This window comes from Sebastes umbrosus, chromosome 4, assembly GCF_015220745.1.
Source record: "Sebastes umbrosus isolate fSebUmb1 chromosome 4, fSebUmb1.pri, whole genome shotgun sequence".
NCBI classification, from domain to species: domain Eukaryota; kingdom Metazoa; phylum Chordata; class Actinopteri; order Perciformes; family Sebastidae; genus Sebastes; species Sebastes umbrosus.
In genome coordinates, this window is record NC_051272.1 from 12,806,446 (window position 1) to 12,821,900 (window position 15,455).

The window sequence follows — 15,455 nt, forward strand, 5'->3', positions numbered from 1 at the left end:
TCACTTTAACAAAATCACCATCTTTATTGGCACTTCAACAGGAGCAGGACATCATCATCAGCATACTCTCCTTCATCCGAAATATACTTTTAGGGGTGATACTCGAGTCCTTTTAGATCACCTGGAGCAAAATATAAAAATGTGACACCAGCAAATCTAATCTGTGATATTACAGTTGGCTCATACTATGATTGCAGTAACATTTTGAAATACGCCAAAAAATCTTAATTTTTACAAAGCAGCACACAAAATAGGCCACTCCAGCGAACACTTTAGGACGTCATCACCACAATTATCACCACATTGTCAAACAAACACTAAGACAAAAGGCTTGATAATAACACATTGGACTTACACGTGTGTTCTTCTGTTAAATCATGGATGTTAACAGTTTTATACATCATTCAGTTCTAGCCGATGACGCTACGGCACCGTCTCATTTCCTCTAGCATCGTTGATGTCCAGAGAGCACAATCCGCTAGATTTGGGAAATCAAGTTAATTCTTTCCCCAATAAAAGGCGAAGACGACAGTGATGAACATGATAAGGATCACAGGAGTTAGAGGAGGAGTTTTCGTTTACTCCAACCACTCCTAATCTCTCAGGGCTGGATTTATTTCCGCTACATTCTCTCACTTTGCAGAGAAATCCAAAGTGCAGTGCATTAGTAGTCAATGTATATGGTTTCATTGCAACGGTAAAAGATTATATCTCTCTTTATCTCTTTCTGCCACAGTTTGCTGTATTAACGAAGCTTTGCAACCTGAAAAATCAGAACAGCTTGAAATGCATTGCACCAAATGTGGCCTTGATTGTTCTCGCTCCATCCATTATGAATAGATCCGCCCACTGTTTGTCACAAAGACTTATGGTCTCATCTTTACATCCATTATCCATCTGTTCACAGCTTACGCTCGCTCAGCTCCATTCGGTGCGTAACCATTAGTGGTCCATCTCGGACTCATGACTCATTGTAAACATTCACTGTAAACACAAATAACCCCACCACCACTATCCACCAGGTGGCATTATGCATTCACCAGTTTGCCCTTGAGTTTCATTCATACACCGATTGAACCAGGCCTGCCTGCTTGAAGGTCTCCGCCACCTGTCTGGAGTGCTGCATCTTAGCTGACAGCGCCTCTAGAATGTCATTCTGGTCCACGGCGCTGGCCGTCCGGTAAATGAACGTCCCCATTGACTCCAGACCCCGCATACCGAGATTTACCCCACTACCTGGAGGATGAAAAGGAGAGGAAAGAAAAGGAAAGGGAAAAACATAAATCAGAGACATTATACATGCATCAAATACAACGCACTTATGATAAGAAGTATACTGCTCCTCGTTTTACAGACAAATACTAAAATGTAACCTTGAGGTTATAGTTATGGCTTAAATGAAAAGAAAACAGCAGCACATAAATAAACATGGAGCAGCATGGAGACAAAAGCAGATAAGCTTCAGCTGAAAGGCCATCGAGTCGAGTGCAGTAATGAGTCACACACACATAAAAAAATAATTGATTCTCTCCTTGCATCTCTTTTTATTTCCATCTCGCTCCGTCTCATTTATTCAAAGGACTCAGTGTTCTGCTTGATGTTACATCTCACCTTCAGCAGTACTTTGAGGGTAGAAAAGATGGCACATGTTGGAATATTGTACTGTGTTTTAGATCCCCTCCTATTCTCAGCAATGCAATAACTGGTGTTTTATAGACATGTGTACCTGTGTCGAAGTTGAGGACGCGTGCCGCCTCCCCCTCCACGGTCACCGCCACATTGTCCCCCTCTATGTAGGCAGCGCTGATGCGTCTGTGTGATAGCTGAATCTCAAAAAGACGGCGGCTGCACTGCATGTGGTGGAGCGTCACATCGTTGAGACGAGGCTCTATGTCCGTCTTATAGACGTTGAAGGACTGGTGGAAAATGTTCTTCATGATCTGGACAGCGAAACAGAGAGAGATCATTTGTAGCATCGTTAAAGGTCGCCAAGGTCACCAGTTTTTAACCTCTTCCTGTAAAGTGACTCGCTTATGAACACCATTACATTTACACTATTTATTAAGGCTCAATTTGCCACCCTACAGTATATCCTACTCTTCATCATGCTGCCACAGTGGAACTGTATAGCAAGAAGCACCAAAGTGTGCTTTTAGTTTTGTGTAAAAGAAGAAAGAACAACAATGTCTTGGACCATGACTGCAGAGGATTTGTGGTGGTAAAAAAGCCTTCCCCATGGAGTTCAGGGAATAACTGTAACTGTGATAATTGAATGGTGTATAAGGCATAAGATTATAACAAAAATCTGCAAAAATTCATCCAGAGTTCTTCCACAACAAGTCACTGGAAGCGTGATTATCGACCCTTGATGATATTGAGGAGTTGGTCACTTTACATATAAAGTTTATACGCTGGGAAGATAAATGGAAAAAATGCATCGTGATTGATTCAGAGCTGAAACGACTAGTTAATCGATTTGTTGATCGACAGTAAATCAATCTGAACTACTGTAATCATCAAATTAATTATTTCAGTCTCGAGCAAAATTAGCTTTTCTTTGTCATATATGATATTAAATTGATATAAAATCTTTTGATTTTGATTTCCAAATATTAGTTGGAAAAACCAACCAATCTGAAGACATCGTTGCGGGCTCCAGTAAATTGTAATAGACATTTTCTTTGTTCTATTTTTGATATTTCATAAGCAAAGCAATTGATCCAGAAAACAATTAATCAATAATGAAAATAATCATTAGTTGCAGTTCTATTTCAGACGTTGTCTTTTAATAGTGTGCTGTAGGTCCAGACCAAGTCACACCTTCTTAAGTGACAGGTTTTATTGCATCCTTTCTTCAATCTGTACCAAAGCTGTGACTCATAAAAGCACTTTGTCATTTGATGTTGATGCATGAACACTGCAGAAGAAAAGCGTCTGTGTGACTTCTCATTGATTCCACAGTAATTGTGGGTATTGTGTGACAAGCCTCTCTCCGCCTCTGTCGCTCTCTGCTAAACTCTGCTCTTCTTCGACCCACACTTGCACAGTCATCTGTTACCAAGTAACAGTGCATCTAAATGGCCACCCACATAGCAACAAGTGCTCCAAGGATGGTCTCGTTACGTACCTGTGTGTACTACATGCTGCGGCTTACAGGCTGAGCATGACCAGAGCAGCCGTACTTGACATGAAAACCTAGAGAGTTTAAAGAAAATACAGACTGCCTGTCAGTTGTAAATGCACCAACAGCCTGTTGTTTAGCAGAGGAAGAAGAAATCCTGCTCTCCATTTAGTCACTGATATGTAACAGCAGGGTGCAGATGGCCTCTACATACACACACACACACACACACACACACACTGGTGAGGTCTATTTTCTCCTCCCCCTCTTTACCCATTTCTTCATCTCATGCTTTCCTTGGCTCAGACACACTCACACTTGAATAAACCCACAGACTTAAACACTCACTCACGCAAACATACAGACACTAATGGCCTCCCACAATAGTGCAGTCAAAGGCCATTTGCTGAATGAAAGGTGAGGAATAAGTAGCCAGACAAGGCAGCACTGAGCACTGTGGCCACAGTCATTGTTATTATTTGTCTTTCATCTGCATTACCATGGAAATACAGCTGTGTATTATTTAGAGGTTTTATCAACAACAGCAAGTAAACAAAGCTCAGAAAAAGAGTCTCACAGAGGAGTTGGCCGTGTGCCTGAGGAAGCGAACCATCTTGGTGTCAGAGGCGGGGCAGACGAGGGCCATGTAGCGGTTTCTGAAGGTGCCATAGATCTTCAGGTGGAAGCCCGGTTTGGCCGTGGGGTTTCGGTGCTCTCGGAGGGCCTCCATCCCGTAAGCGGACAGGTCGAAGTAGAGGCTGTGGGCACGGATCTCAGGAGTGGGTACCTGAAGTTAAAAAAGAGAGACACTTGAGATTCACTTATTCAAACTGGCCTTTGTGTCATCTTGCGCCATCTAGTTGTTGTAAATTTGTGCTTTAAATATCTGGTTCATTGATTGATTTTACTGTTTTATTGTTTTGAATTATGTTTATGTTGGTTGCCCTCTGCCCTCCCTGGAGGACATTTCCAGTTCCCGCTGCCTCAACAGAGCCAGAAACATTATCAAGGACTCCTCCCACCCAGCACATCACCTATCTAACCTGTTGCCCTCCGGCAGGCGCTACAGGGCCATCAGAGCTCGCACCACCAGACTCACAAACAGTTTCTTTCCCTGGGCCATAAGAACTCTAAACTCTGTCAAACAGTAAATACCTCATACTTGTGCAATAATCATTTTTTAATATTTTTTCTACACAGTTTTAATTGCACTGATCTGGAGAAGCACTCCAAATTGATGTTTATCATGTGGGGAACGAATGGGTACTGTGAATGTTGTGAATGTTATGTGTAAAATGGAGGAATGAATGCGTATTGTAGCTGTCTGTTTGTTTTTATTTACCTATTTTTACCCGCACTGAGCTGGAGAAGCTTTCCAAATTTCGTTGTACCATGTACAATGACAATAAAGCTTTCTATTCTATTCTATTATTCTCGTAAAGTACTTTTTGACTCATGTTCTATGAAAGGTGCTATACTAAATAAATGTATTATTATTAGATCAAATAAATTCAGATATAATAAAACATACAAGGACCGACAGTGAGATTAGTGTCACATTTGATATTGTTATTTGGAGATTACCAATACATCTGCTTAGTAAATCGTAACATACATGCACCCTGTGATGTGTTGTGTATGTGATGAAGAAACATTGAACATTACTTGTACAGCACGTCTGCCTGCAGGGCTGTTGTCACTTGAGTGGAGATTAAGATATAAACTTGATATTCAGTGGTTCAATCCAGCAGTGACTCTCCATTTCCCCCCTCAAGCCAGAATGGATCAATTTTCTTTTCGATGACATAAACCAGCCAAGTGGGATCAAACAGCGTTTAGTGCCATTAAGGGAGCAGAGCAGCGACTGGGAGGGGATGGAAGGGATGGTGGGGACGACCAGGTCATATCCTAGGAGGTAAATTCAATCACTACAGGAAACAGCCGGGAAGAGAAGGGGCCAATAAAAGACAGCCACACAGCCACTAAAGAGAACGTGATATGAATGGTTATGGTGCCATAAAATAGCCAGGGGGGACTATGCTTGTGTTCAGATATTAGACAGTAGCCTGGAAGGTTTTTCAGCTCAACTTGTTTATTTGTTTCTTATCTATTTTGCACAGACTGTCACTGTGTATAATCATCAGAGCAACCTTTCATCTAGACGAGTCACTCTCTATGAACGATACGATTATCATCAATGCCTGGTGATCTGTGCAGGATGATGAACAAATACTACTGCAAATACCGTTCGTTTGCATTTTCAAATTGGATGTGACATTTGTTTCTTCAGTCTGTCTGAACATTACTTCTGCCTGAATACAGCTGATCAGCTGTATGTGCTGCACCATATTCCAAATATTACACTGTTTTCTGTCTTTATTTCTTAATCAGCAGTTAGACAGTCAAAGAAAGAATGCATTAAATCAATATTTCTCTGTGGGAGTGTTCCATAGTTATCTATTCTGTGTTTGCTGGGCCTCTTGGTAACATCGCAGAGTCATCATTCAAGAAAACCACCTGTCTTATAATGTCAAGTGACCTTTGGCGCACTATGTGAAAAACATTGCAGCTGATGTTTTGATATCTTGATTCATATTCACCCGGCAGGGAACAGATTATGAGTCTGGCCGGGGGGGTGTAATGAATCGTCAGCTTTATCATCGCCGTCACCTGCCTCCATCAGAACAACAGCTGCTCTTATCGAATTCAATGAGTGAATCAAAACAGGGCCAGTGTTGATGCTGACGAGATCCAACAGTCTGCTGTAATCTGGCTGTTTACATGAGAGGCAGATATTGTGTTCAGCTGCTATTGGCAGGTCCACATCACTGTTTGCTCATCTCGGCTTTATGAGGACAAATAAAGTCGCCTTCACTGTAATATCCGGCAATATCCTGTTTCTACCGCCTTCATTCTTTACACAAACAGCAACCTGTTGGTTATTGCCTCAGTGTGTGCACATGAGTGAATGCATGCATTAGTGTATGCGTATACAGATTGTGTGTGTGTGTGTGTGTGTGTGTGTGTGTGTGTGTGTGTAGTGACCTGTCTCTGGTCTAGTCTCTCTATAGTTGCATTAGCTCCGTAGGCATGGCAGGACTCTACAGTGTAGTCAGAGCTGATGCCCAGCACCGAGCAGGAGTCGCCACACGACCCGTCGGCCACCACGATCACACGAGGCCACTCGTTCCGTGGGATCCGCCGCAAGTATTCCTCTGTAAACTGAAACAACAAGAGATGAAAAGAAGAAGAAAAAAATGTTTATTAGATATTAGAATTTCAATTATAGTTGAATTTACATTTTCATAGCTTCATGTAACACAGCACATTCACTGTGCTGAAGCATAAATATTGTATTTTTCAGTTGTGGCTGTAGTTATTAAGTATTTTGTAAAATGAGGGTTTACTTGTAAAACGTAAAAGATTTGCATAAAATATATATTAGTATGCATATTATGTTTTTATGTAGACCAACAGCAAGTTTTAAAGACTTTTTGAGGTTATAGGGTTGCAACTAATTATTATTTTCTTTTTTTTTTCAATACTATATTTATTGTTTTTTTGTTCATTTTGAAACAACAGAACAAACATTCATAAACGTCCCCAATAATAACATTTTCGGTACAAAGAAACTTAACACACTTAATATTAATATAAAATAAGCCAGTATAGATACAGGAAAAACATATTATATACAATAAATACATAAATAAAAAGAATATACACAAGTAAAACAAAATAATCAAAAATTAAAAAGAATAAAATAAAATAAAATGTATTTATGTATACTGTATAAATGATTATTATTCACCACACAGCCTTTAAAATAAAATAGAGATAACTGAAGGGACAAATAACAGAAACACAGTATACTTAGCAAGTTAGCTGCAAGAACATTAGCAAATCCTCACAAGTGAGAAGCTGGAACTAGGTACTGTTTGGTATTTTTAAATGGAAAAAAAACACTTAAAGGATCAATCAGTTCTCAATTATTATTTAATATACAATTAATAATAATTACAATTATTATTAATAATATAATTATTACTAATTGTTTAATTATTTCAGGTTACAGCAGCAGACAAGGAAAAATTATATTCTGAAAATGTCTAATTTTATTTTCAATCTAATTCTATATCATGTAACTGCTGATACTTCTAAAATTACAATTTGCATTATTACAACTTTTATTTAACCAAAGGATTTGATCTCTCCCTCTTCCACTGCCTATAAATGTGAGAAACAGGTGAGTTATATTGTAATTTACCCTTAAAATGCGCTCCAGAGGTTGTGCTTGGCTTGGCAACAGTGCATCTCTCAGAGAGATTTATTATTACGCCTGCGTATGCATCGCTGCCCCTCCGTAAAACACCAGGTACTTGAGCCTGAGCAGAGGAGGAGACAGAGCAGGACAAAGACTGACAGGATGAAAGGGAGAATAAAAAGGACCTTACGGGGGCTGTAATGGCTCAGAGCCGAAGAGATCTATGTTAAATCCATTTAGACTGCAGAGAAGAGGTAATTTAAAATACCCCTTTAACACGCTCAGACCTTTGACCACCGACAGGCTATAGGAGGGAGAAAAAAAGTAATTCATCAAGCACGATGTCCGGTCTAATCAAGAGGAAATGGCAAACTTGGCAGAGACTCTAAATGAAACTGAAGTTTGTTGTGATCAAGGACCCTCTTGACCTTGTCTTCCATCCTCCAAAGGTTGGTGAGTCACTGGATAGCAGAGAGAGGACAGCAGCAGCTAACAGGAATGACACTGGAGCTGAGGAGGAGAGAAGCTGCTGGCCACAGCACAAAGATAGCTGTTTTCTACTGTCACAGCATCCACAGTGACACAGCCTCAATAGAGCAGGAACAAAGTCTCTGGTTTCCAGCCATGACACAAATATTCACTGAACATTTCATAATTGTTTGCCTCACTCCGAGAAGCCCCTCGGAGGTTTTTGTGTTAGTAGGTTATTTCTTTGTGCTAAGTTGAGGTCTGGCTGGGAGGTTTTGTTCTTGTGTTATTGTTCACTTGGTGAGGGTGTTACAAAGCCCACAGAGAGGACCATACAAATAAACATAAACATTTTGATTTGATCATAATGCATTCATCATAATTTGGTGCCACAACACACAGTGACATTTCATTGAATATGCATTTTGGCTTAGGGGGGGAAACCCTCAAATAAATCGGTTGTAGAAACCTGTAATTAAATCCTTTGCAATCCAAATAGGATTATATTTTTAAATCCATTTGATGATATAATACGTCGGGATTGGGATTTGTTTACTATATTCTGTCTTTTCCTCTCCACTGGCTGGCCTAAAAACTGTAACGAGGATTCTCTTAGGTTTGAGGTCAGCTTACATAACAGGTTACTTCAACTGATGAGCCCGCTTGCAGTCTGACATTATACAATGTTGTGTTATGAGAGAGAGCATTGTAGGATAGTATATCCACAGTATGTCTGATGTAGACAAGGAATTGGATCTACAGAAAGTCAAATGTAAGGATCATGTCTGTGCTGCAGTATAGATTTACAACCAACAATGACAAATGGATAAAATTGCTATATAGGTAAGAAAAATACAGCATGTTCTGTATGTTGACATGTTGAGAGCATGAAAAGGAAGCATTGAGCTATACAGTATTAGACATCAGCTTTGCTCAGTGGACTTCTGCTTGGACATAGAAACAGACATTTCTGTCACCATGACTGCTGATAGCTATCAGACCCCTGCTGAAGTGGAGGCACACACACCAGCCTGTTTTCTTTGACCGCTGCCCACTTAGGGAGGATCAGGTTTTGACAGACTACAGTGTGAAGGCAGTCATTACAAAATGAGGTAGTGTGAGACTTGAGGTCTCCTCTCTGCAAAGTCATCACACATTACTTTCAGTTCTACGTATTATTGATAAAATTGCATGAGAAGGGAAATTGAAGTTATATAGGATTTAGTTGCCAGAGCAGCACATGGGGATTATTGTGAGCATGAACCCCCTGCAACTACCTTTGTTTACATTCATTTATTTATTTATTACATCTACCCTACCTGTTTTACAAATGCAATTACCTCTGTTTATATTTCATCTATTTTTATATTTTATACTTCTAGTGTAAGACTTCTGTTTATATTTATTTATTACATCTACTTTACCTGTTTTATTTGCTTTATATAACTGTGTGTGTGTTTTACCTGTTATATGTTTTATCTGCCTTGTTTAGTCTCTTCAAGTATTTGTTTTAAAGCACTGACCAGAAGTGGCAAACTGTGAGTCTCGTTGTATTCAATACAAAGACAATACAACTTTCTATTCTATTCTATCAGGTTTTGACAGACTACAGTGTGAAGGCAGTCATTATATATAAATATATGTTCTTGCCTTCTTCTTTACCATCATAGTTTAGCAACTTCTTTAAATCTAATTATCAAATTCATTCACATAATACTAGACAGGTTAATCATCTTCACCTGCCTTTTTACAAAACAAAACATTAGTACTTAGGCCAGTACTCCTTCAGATATCGTGATATACAGTATACCAAAATACATGTTATCAAGAGCTTGTTATCCTTAGAACATTTAGAAAGGAAATTATCATCACATTTAATTAATGATGTCTAATTATCTTTTGATATGTTTGGATACATTTTCTTTTTTTTCTGTACTGTTTCTTTTGTATGTATCTCATTGTTTTTATTGGATTGTTTTCCACTGTTTGGTTAGGTTTTTCTGCACATTTTGTGTATTTCTTGTTGTTGTTTAACTTTTGTTGTATTTTGAAAACTATTTTAGTTTAGATCTTTCTTCCTTTTTTGTTATTGTTTTTTTCTCCTGGGGTTGGGGGGGGAGGTCCTTTGTATAAGCCTGTGAGGCTTCTTGACCTCTACTGACACATTTCTTGCTTTTTTTTTTTTCATTGACTGGATTTTGTGCAGTTTTATATATGTGCAAATATAAAAATAAAAAAATAAAAAAATAAATTACAAAATGAGGTAGTGTGAGACTTGAGGTCTATCTCTCTCCTCTCTACAAAAGTCATCACACATTACTTTCACATCAGTGTTCTACTGATAAAATTGTATGAGAGGGAAAATTGAAGTTGGATTTAGTTGGCCAGAGCAGCATGGGGATTATTATGAGCATGAAGACCTGTTATTATGAGGTGCCACTAACATACAGTATGTGATGCCAAACTGTAAGAATAGAAATGAGTAGTGGGTCATCACACATTATACTTTCAGATCAGTGTTCTGTGTATTATTGATAATATTGCATGATAAAGGGAATTGAAGTTAATTGCCAGAGCAGCACCTGGGGATTGTTTTGAGCATGCATACCTGTTATTATAGACTTAAAAGCCTTCGTGCAGTATGTGATGCCAAACTGTGAGAATATAAACCAGTGAGGATGCTGTACCTTGGTCCCCAGCTGCACCTTGACGTCCACCTTGTGTTTCTTCTGCTCCAGGATGCTCAGCAGGTACTCCTGAAACACTCCTATCCTGGTGAAGAAGTGCTCGTTGTGCCAGCATCCCTCCATGTTGTCAAAGTCCACTCCGAGTCCCAGCAGGAACTTCACGCTGCGGGGATCCAGAGCGATCTGCTGGGGCCGGCAGAGCAGGTTGGTCCGGTACCGTTCATCCAGCACGGTCAGCTTCAGCACCTTACCGGAGCGGACAGCGACCAGCGCGGCCGTCAGACCCACGGGACCGGAACCCACCACGAGCACCGAGATCCGGGCCCGCCACTGTCTGATGCCGTCCAGGCTCACCTTCACCACCACGTACACGGCCACGGCCACCAGGGTGCTCAGCGCGGTGTCGAAGGCGAGCGCTCGGTACCTCTCCTCCGGGTTCACTCCTCCAGCAGCAGGGTCCGGAGGCTGCAGACCGTCCATACCGACAAGCAGGAGCAGGAGCAGGAGGAGGAGGAGCAGGAGGAGGAGGAGGAGGAGGAGGAGGAGGAGCAGGAGCAGGAGGAGGAGGAGATCTCACTGGGATGTTTGTGACAGCAGATTATCAACCAGCTGAGCGTCCTCTAGTCATCTATGCGTTCACTGAGAGAGAAACGAGCTTTACATCCATCCATCAGAGTTTACACACACAGAGACAAAACCAGACCAGAGACTCTCCAGCATGCTCCTCTGAACTCCTCTGAGCTCCTCTGAGCTCCTCTGAGCTGCAAGTTGAGCTGTAGCAGCACGCTGGACTCTCTCTCTCTATCACTCTCTATCTCTCTCTCCTCTGTATTCTCTCTCCTCTCTCTCCTCTCTCTCTCTCTTTCTTTCTCTTTCTCTTTCTCTCTCTCTCCTCTCTCTCTCTCTCTCTCTCTCTCTCTCTCTCTCTCTCTCTCCAGCCTTAAGTATGGTGTCTAGAGAGCGTCAGCACAAAATGAGCAGTTTAATGTATCAGTAATAAGATAAGGTACAACTTTATAGACATCCTGTTACCATAGACATCCTGTTACCATAGACATCCTGTTACCATAGACATCCTGTTACCATAGACATACTGTTACCATAGACATCCTGTTACCATAGACATCCTGTTACCATAGACATCCTGTTACCATAGACATACTGTTACCATAGACATCCTGTTACCATAGACATACTGTTACCATAGACATACTGTTACCATAGACATCCTGTTACCATAGACATCCTGTTACCATAGACATACTGTTACCATAGACATCCTGTTACCATAGACATCCTGTTACCATAGACATACTGTTACCATAGACATCCTGTTACCATAGACATCCTGTTACCATAGACATCCTGTTACCATAGACATACTGTTACCATAGTCATACTGTTACAATAGACATACTGTTACCATAGTCATACTGTTACAATAGACATCCTGTTACCATAGACATCCTGTTACCATAGACATACTGTTACCATAGACATCCTGTTACCATAGACATACTGTTACCATAGATATACTGTTACTATAGACATACTGTTACCATAGTCATACTGTTACAATAAACATACTGTTACCATAGACATCCTGTTACCATAGACATACTGTTACAATAGACATACTGTTACCATAGACATACTGTTACCATAGATATACTGTTACTACAGACATACTGTTACCATAGACATACTGTTACTATAGACATACTGTTACCATAGACATACTGTTACTACAGACATACTGTTACCATAGACATACTGTTACCATAGACATACTGTTACCATAGACAGACAGACAAGCAAGACCCATCAGACAAAAAACAAAACACATCACAGTTTTTCATGCATAACTCATTACAAAATGACCATCTGTCCTCTGGATCTACATGTCTTCTTTAGCAGCACAATAATTATTATTTAGCAACAAGATGGACTGATGGACAAAAGCTTTCTTTAGCCTGATGCGGTTAAATGTAGGGACTCTGAATCGCCTATTGGAGGGCAGAAGTTGATATTCCCCATTTGAAACATGTAAGGGATCAGAAGAGATGCTGATCTGAAAGGAGGCTGTCACAGGTTGGCCAATGATCTTCGCGCAGATTTTGATTTGGCTATAAAGTTTGGTTTTAAGGTTTAAATTGGAACCCTTTTTACGCGCGTAAAAGGGGTTCAAACCAGTCCTATTCCTGAAAAGTGCCAGGACTTCATAAAGTCGAGCCATATAGGCATGTTCCTAAAAATCCAATAGATGCTTAACAGCAAACTGCAGAGGCACAGGACGATGTGCTTTGGTTTTACTCTGAGAAACTATTGATTTACTGTTGCTAAAACAAGAGAGGTCGATTCTCTCTCTCCCTCCCTCACACACAAGGTCATGCAGCAGCACAGCAAACCTACTGTATAATCCCCAAAGGACTGATTACAAAGTGTTGACACATCTACTCTTAATTCCCAACAACAATGCTCTCTTAGGAATGGAGAAACAAGTGCTGTAAAAAGCAGAACAAATGTGATGGCATGATGAGAGCCAGTCAGAGTCAGTCTAAAGTTGCTGGTAAAAGATTAAGAAGCCTCACATCCTCGCTAATCTCTCCTCTCTATCAATTGCCATTTCATTTGACTACATCTCAATCTCTCCACGGCCTCCATCTAAATGTCCTTATTCCTTCCCATTCCTGTCCTCTCTGATCTAAAGGGAGCAGTGGCCGTGAACACACTTCTCCATGGTGATGGCTCCTCAGAGGACAAGGCCAATTTATATGAAAAGATCCATTTATGTGCTGCTGCGGCTGCTAAAAATGGATTGTAATGGTACATTGAAAAGTAGCAGAACAGAGATGATGAGGCAGCGGCACTGGCTCTATTCGTTTTAATTCAATTTATTTATGCACAGTGATGGACAAGTGACCTGTCCAGACCTCTCCTACACACAGCAGTAAGGGTTCCCTTTGCTGCACTGACATGCACTTTACTGTCTTTGCACCTGTTTATGTCTTTTTAAATACTTGTTCTTATATTGCGTAAACTTCAATTTTCTAACAATAACAAATAAAGAAGCTGAATAAATGAATGAATATTGTTACCAAAGAACAGCATTCAGTGCCATATTCCTTCCCTTTTCTCCTCTGAATGACCCCAATGCATCACAATCATCCGAAGGTTTAGCATTTTAAATAAAGCTCTGACCTTTAAGGCCCATTTTGAGCCTCACGCTAATAAAATTAGAAGGTGGTAATGACTCCTGATATAAGCCGAAGCCTTCGCAGGAGACTGACAGGGAGGTTCATATTTGTCTCGGCGTCTATGACGATAACAGGAAAGTGAGAAAATCCATTTAAATCTCTGGGGATCTAGAGAGAGAAACTGAGGGGAGAAAGACAAACACACACACGTACAGACAGAGAGAGGCATATTGGTGTGAGACACCGGTGATTGGTTTCCACCTCTGCAGGTGCCTGGCAACGACCGTACTGTCCAGCCAGTCCAGATGAAAAGAGAAATGAAGCTCAGTTAAGACCTGCGACCTGGCAGGCAACCACAGACGAGGCATCTGTCCACCTGCAAATGAATGGAGAGCGCGCGGTCACCTGGAAACAAAATGATGAGCTGAAATATTCCATAATGAAGCGCAGATGATCTCTTTATAGAACTAAACTGATCTTAATTAGTTGAAAGGATGGTTAAAGACTAATTAAAAGCAAAAGGATTTGAAAAAATGCATAACCAGACTAAATAATGTTTCTACTCGTTTGTGGATAGATGTTTTTTTCACCTGAATTGAGATTAGTTGAGGAGTATCTCACCTACCTTACATGATGTAGCATGACATAATACATTAGAAAACAATTAAGCAGCACCACGTTTGCTTTGATTTCCACATTGGCATGCTAATATATGCAGTTACACAGCGACGATAGAGATAATCCTTCCACGAATCCTAGGGATATCAATGTGATAATGACACTGAGTGGATCCCTCACACGTCCTGCTCTGACACAAAAATCCTACGCCTGCACAAAAGGAGCACAGAGAGTAGGTTTCTATCAGCTTGTCCACATCTTATGGCCAGTAATGGGGCCATGCATAGATCTGAGGTCATTAGAGGGAAAAAAAAGCTAGTTAGGGCCCCCACATAATGAATACAAACCCTCATTGTTGTCAGGGAGTTCAGGTCATATTAAATCAGCATATTCACATACAGCGTCTCTGACAAGAGAATGGGATGAGGCCACCTATTAGTTTGCGGTCGATATAACATCTTGGAATAGTGTGGACGAGTTGAAGTGAAAGGAAGAGAATCAACATGAATCAGAGCATCATGTTTTGAGATTCAAAACACAATTCACAGTGAGGAGAAAGTGTCAGCTGCTCTGATGCAAAATGCATCAATGTTAGGAGCAAGAACATGTACACTGTAAACAATTGCTGTTAATTTACAGCAGGATTTCAACAGTATTAACCTGTTATTGCTAAAAACAGTGCTTTACTGTTAATGCAAAAGAAAACCTGTTTTTTAACTGAACTATAATGCTTAAAAAACAGCACTTTCCTGCTGATCAACTGTCTAAAGTATCATCAGTAACAGTTTCATGCAGTATTGTTTTAATTCTGGGACCTGATCTGCACATGTGAGGCTTGTACATTGTACATGATTGTAAAATCAGTGAATTAGCTCTGTTCTTCACTCACATGTTGTTCTGGTTTGCATTCTGTGCTTGTAGCCAGCTAGACAGACATTTTGGGAAAAGTGTCAACAAGTCTATTATAGCCTTTTTCCTAACAAGTGCCTTTAATTGTATTTAGTGTGACTATTCCTATGTCTGTAACCTGCTAAGTCTATTCATCTAGGCAAAAAATTATGTTTATTAAAATGTATGTAAAAAATACAACCTAAATAGTG

General features: G+C 40.3%; 1 protein-coding gene across 1 annotated transcript; it reads right to left on the bottom strand.

The window, feature by feature from the left end:
- Window positions 1-11,486, bottom strand: si:dkey-234i14.6. The gene is made up of 6 exons (XM_037768752.1): window positions 11,088-11,486; window positions 10,541-11,034; window positions 6,167-6,343; window positions 3,699-3,908; window positions 1,727-1,940; window positions 1-1,236 (listed from the first exon to the last, which is right to left on the bottom strand). Exons 2-6 carry the CDS (start codon window positions 11,018-11,020, stop codon window positions 1,058-1,060), a joined length of 1,260 nt encoding a protein of 419 aa, XP_037624680.1. The 5' UTR covers window positions 11,021-11,034; window positions 11,088-11,486; the 3' UTR covers window positions 1-1,057.
- Between the last annotated feature and the right edge of the window lie 3,969 nt (window positions 11,487-15,455).

Excerpts from the sequence above, each read along its gene's own strand:
- si:dkey-234i14.6 (XM_037768752.1), bottom strand. The coding sequence starts at position 11,020 with ATGGACGGTCTGCAGCCTCCGGACCCTGCTGCTGGAGGAGTGAACCCG. Across the intron at positions 3,909-6,166 it reads AGAGACTAGACCAGAGACAG|GTACCCACTCCTGAGATCCG; the intron begins GTCACTACACAC and ends TTTTAACTTCAG. Across the intron at positions 1,941-3,698 it reads GGCACACGGCCAACTCCTCT|ATCATGAAGAACATTTTCCA; the intron begins GTGAGACTCTTT and ends TTCGCTGTCCAG.